This window comes from Amblyomma maculatum, chromosome 1 (genome assembly GCF_055883805.1).
Source record: "Amblyomma maculatum isolate TAMU_Amacu chromosome 1, ASM5588380v1, whole genome shotgun sequence".
Lineage (NCBI taxonomy): Eukaryota > Metazoa > Arthropoda > Arachnida > Ixodida > Ixodidae > Amblyomma > Amblyomma maculatum.
In genome coordinates, this window is record NC_139344.1 from 201,850,208 (window position 1) to 201,855,272 (window position 5,065).

Genomic DNA, 5,065 nt, shown 5'->3' on the forward strand with positions numbered 1-5,065 from the left:
CGGCCTGCACCGACGGCGTTGCTGCGTAGTGCGTTGCTAGCGCGTTGCTTCAGTTGGCTGGAAGGCCTAGTCTTGAAAATTATGGATTGTGCGGGCAGTAGTGAACAGTTTGGACTCTCGCCATATATGTTCGAGCCATCAGCGGCGGCAGAAAACGGCGGAACCAACGACGCCGCGGAGTGCGCCGATGGAGAAAGTGACGCCGCGACATTTTCACGGGTTGGAAATCTCCTCTGGTACGTATGTTTTGCGTAGGTGCTTGTTTTTACATATCTTTGCGAGGTAGATGTGGAAGTGGTAATAAAGTAAATCACGTCGAAACGCTGTTGCTTACTGGTTGCTGCATAACAGCCGAAACACCAGACACCTGTAATATCGAATTCAAAACGCCGGCATGCTTACACGAGTCACGCGAGGTAAAGCATTTGTTTTTCATTTATTTAGAGCACAGTACCTACTTATATCCGAAGGCCTTTTATTACTACGAACTATTATTACTACTGGGTTTTATATCTGCTTGGGATGCATCGCAAAATGTCGGCGGCCGCACCACAACTTGCAGGCTTTTGTCAGCAGTTTCCTTTGAGACGACCTGTGCCTCTGTAACCCTGATTTTTACATTCTCTTCGCATGGCGAAGGGGGTGAAGTGGTAGCTTCTTCTTCAGGAGGCGTGTTCTCGAGCATTTTTGCGAGGACCTGAAAGAATATGAAATATGCACAACACAAATGCCAGCCTACTATGAAGAAATACATAAAAATTCATGAAAACACTGACAAAAGCATTTTCTTTCTTTAGTATCAATAACCACAGTGCCTTAGACCACATCCAAAGATTAGGAGCCTCAAGGAATTTACTATCCTGAGACGTGCTATGCCCTGCACTCTGTTCTTTTGCATTGTGAAAGATGTAGTTGCAAGAATCTGTTCAAAAGATGTCAGATTTATACTGATTAACAGCACAAGCGTGAGTGCAACTTTACTAACAAGCACAGAAAACTACTGCCACTGCACCAATATGGTGCATTTTGACAGATATATGTTCAGAGGGTGAATGAGAGAGAATCCGAAACTCCGACCAAAGGTCTCAGTTTTATGCTGTACAGATACCCCCGCGTACTATAACGCTGATAGCACGCAATTAAAAAAAAAAAAAAAAAAAGATACTGTCCCATCGCGGTGGCTCAGTGGTTGTTTTGACGAATGTCGTCGAAAGGAAACAGACGGGCTGCCGAGTCATACCTTATTAACTGGTGGGCCTCGTGCCGCCGACTGGTCGCTGCGGCGCACAGGATATGTTCACACGATCCACTATACAGTTATGGCCCTCGGGTGCCGATTGCTAGGACGCTGATTTCGAGGCAGAGGGATTTGGCCCCGCCACAGCAGCCGCAATTCAGTTTTGGGAGATGCAAGGCGCCTGTGTAATAATATCCTATGTATGGAGATTCGGGCAGGAGAAATATTTCCTGAGCCCTTCGCCACTATGTCCTTCACATAGCTCTAGTCAGTTCGCGGAACGTTGAACCACACAAGCAAACCACGGACAGGCACAAGCGTACCTTAAACACTTACCTCCCGCCGCTTTCTTTTGGCGAAGGCCGCTCTTGGAGGTGGCAAGGCGCTATTGTTGTACGGGAACACTGACGGAACGACTCCGGGCTTCAGTCGCGCTGATTTAATTGGAATTCTGAGCGCCCGCATCGTTCCCAAGCTCCGATAATAGTCACTGTCACGGAAATGATTCGAGCACAACACAGTTGATTTCGTAGGTATGAAATTTTTCCTCTTCACGGCAGAGACCCACCGCGCTGAAAGTTTCTTGTCCTTTGGAAACGTGTGAAACACCACATCGTCCCGGCCGCCAGTGTTCGCGCAGCCGAATGCTGCGCAGAACGACGGCATGATGGCCACTTATCGCTATACCCACTCCACACAGAACGCTCGAACTAGAAAAAACAAACGGCACTAGCAAAGGATTACGTTGAATCGTCATTCGCCACGCCAAAGCGCGAGACGCAGCGGAGCACGCAATGCGGGACGGGCAGGACGGCCGGCCGGCTCCCCGTGAATGGCGTCACTTCCGCCAGCTCTCCAATTTTGCCATCCCCCAACCCGGCGCTTTCGGAGGCGACGGGGCGTGTCCGCGGCGGGTTTTTAAAAGGCGATTGCGGCTGTTCTAACGGACAGAATCGAGAAAAAATTTACACATATGATTTTCGAGGTCTTTTCTTCCCAACCACAGCATTTCATGCAATTTGAAAACCGCTTCAGCTTCCCTTTAAAGGCCGATTTCTTTGGGACGATTGGCACACACTCCATCTGAACCTCTCAACGGATATCACCCAACCCACTCGAAGAGGAACGGGCGTCTCGCGGGACACAACCCCGCATCTCGCCTTTACGGGACCGGGGATTGCAGCTACCTGGTGCAATACTGGGGAAACATTCGGAAGCGACCACTACGTTCTGGAGATTGTCATTCAGGAGCCTACTCGACAACGTACGCGACCAGCTAAAGTGGTCAACTGGGACTGCTTTCGCGCCAAGCGAACAGAGCAAGGCTCTTCCCAACCTATCACAGACATCGCCGCTTGGTCAGCCGACATCCTCAAACAAGTTGAAGATGTCACTGCTGAAGTAGCTGTGGAAGACTCCGTACCAAACTGCGACAGATATTATGCCCAACTGTGGGACCGCAAGCGCAAGCTGGAGGCCCTGATGCACGCTCGCAAGTGGGATCAGAATCTTCGACGACGGCTCGTCCGAGTCCATACAAACATCGAAAACTATGCCGTAGAGCTTACACGCCAAAACTGGCACAATATATGTGACCAGATGGATAAGGCTCCTAACACCAGAAGCACCTGGAAACTACTCCGTCACCTCCTCGACCCTGAAGGGAGCAAGTTCCAAGCTCGCCAGCAGCTCCAGCATATCTTCCACCAATTTCCCGGCACCTCAGATACCCTCAAACAGGAGCTAGTAGACACCTACATCCACTCAGGACCGCTGAAATCTTTCCCTCCTTATCAGGGTAAGGAAAACGTCCGTTTAGATGCTCCCATCACTTTACCGGAGGTACGAGCTGAGCTCAATCGTCTCAAGACAAACTCAGCTGCAGGCCCGGACCGGATATCTAACCGTATGCTTCGGAACTTCGACGACGCCTCGATTCATGCTCTCACAGACTTTCCGCAAAAATGCTGGGAGCGGGGAGCCATCCCGCAAGAGTGGAAATGCGCCAACCTCGTGCTCATCCCCAAGCCGGGCAAACCACCTACTCTCTCGAACCTCCGCCCCATTTCTCTTACGTCCTGCGTGGGAAAACTATTGGAGAATGTAATTCAGACCCGTCTTCTTCATTACTTAGATGAACATCACCTGCTTCCAGACACGATGTTTGGTTTTCGACCACACCTTGTGGCCCCAGACATCCTGCTCTTGCTCAAGCATCAGGTGCTGACACATAGCACTTTGGACACCAAAGTTATAGTTGGTCTATATGTCGCGAAGGCCTTTGACAATGTCCGGCACGAACCCATTCTGCAGAACCTCCAGACTCTAGGGGTGGGACAACGAACGTATGCATATATACGCGACTTCCTCTCGAACCGCACAGTGCAACTTGACACCGGCTCAGGAGATCCTTCCATCATCTCTCCTGGAAGCCGTGGTACACCCCAAGGCTCAATGCTTTCTCCACTCCTGTTCAATATTGCGCTGCTTGGCCTGCCCAATCTTTTGGCAGATATCCCCCACTTGCCCCACAGCCTATACGCCGACGATTTCACTCTGTGGATTACACACGGCAGTGACGGCCAGATCGAAGAGACTCTGCAGACAGCCATCGATCGCGTTGGTACCTACCTGGCCACAGTCGGCCTATCCTGCTCGGCCACCAAGTCTGAATACATCATTGTCTCAACCCAGGGAAGACGCCCCAGATCACCTCCGGTATCCTTCAATCTGCAGGTACAGGGCACCTCCATACCCCGTACCGACCGAATCAATATCCTGGGCCTTCATCTACAAGATAATGGAAGAAATGCCACTACTCTTCAGCGAATAGATCAATCTGTAATCCAGATTAGCCGCCTGCTCAAGAGAGTCGCCAATAAGCATAAGGGCATGCGCGAATCCAACCTTGCCTTCGTTTGTACGCGCATTGCCTACGTTGCCCCTTACCTTCGCCTCACGCGAACAGATCGGGAGCGACTGGATGCATCACTGCGCAAGGCATACAAGACAGCATTGGGCCTACCCATGTCCACTTCTACCACCAAACTGATGACCCTTGGGATCTCCAACCCAGTCGACGAGCCGATTGAAGCGACTCTAACTTCCCAATATGAGCGCCTCTCGCTGACACATGCGGGCCGTGCAGCACTGAGCCAGGTAGGAATCACTCCTCTAAGGGCGGCGTCTACGTATATGGACCTCACGCCTGAGCAGAAACTCAGTCTTCGTAACCTCCGCTTCCCAAACGTATGCATCCAGAGTATCATACAGAGCGCAGAGCCGACCGAGCCCGGCAACTCCACAAACGTTTTACCGGTCGCCCCGACGTTACATACACAGATGCCTCCCACCACCCCCGTCACCCCGCTGTGGTTGCGGTTGCATTGGCACCGCACCGAAGCTGGCACAACGCCTGCAGCGTCCTCAACGCCGCAACTGTTACCACCGTGGAAGAGGTTGCCATCGCGTTAGCTCTGACCGACCCCTCCACCAAAGTAGTCGTTAGCGATTCCCAACAGGCAATTCGTAACTTCGATGCAGGTCGTATATCACGACAGGCGTACACTATCCTCCGATCTCTCCCCTTACCGTCTACACCTCGTCTTCGCATATGGACCCCAGCTCATGAGGCGCTCAGCGGGAACGCACAGGCACATGCTCTAGCCCGAGAACTCAGCTACCGGGCGGAGCACCCTCCTCAGCCTGCCGCTTCCTCTGACTCTCCCCAAGGCACTCATTCACGCCTTGTTACATACACGGGCATCCTCCAGCATTATCGGCTCGAACGGTGTCTATACCCCCCTGCACACCGGGAACTATCCCGAC

The 5,065-nt window shown here is 51.9% G+C and overlaps 1 protein-coding gene across 1 annotated transcript; it reads right to left on the reverse strand.

The window, feature by feature from the left end:
• Nucleotides 1-481: 481 nt before the first annotated feature.
• LOC146205362 (uncharacterized) lies at nucleotides 482-1,904 on the reverse strand. Its single transcript, XM_084607013.1, has 2 exons — nucleotides 1,574-1,904; nucleotides 482-697 (listed from the first exon to the last, which is right to left on the reverse strand). Exons 1-2 carry the CDS (start codon nucleotides 1,901-1,903, stop codon nucleotides 482-484), a joined length of 546 nt encoding a protein of 181 aa, XP_084463139.1. The 5' UTR covers nucleotide 1,904.
• Nucleotides 1,905-5,065: the final 3,161 nt, after the last annotated feature.

Bases quoted from the DNA above. Each gene is read 5' to 3' on its own strand.
- LOC146205362 (XM_084607013.1), bottom strand. From the start codon at position 1,903: ATGCCGTCGTTCTGCGCAGCATTCGGCTGCGCGAACACTGGCGGCCGG. The intron at 698-1,573 runs GTAAGTGTTTAA...ATATTCTTTCAG, and splicing joins CCAAAAGAAAGCGGCGGGAG to GTCCTCGCAAAAATGCTCGA.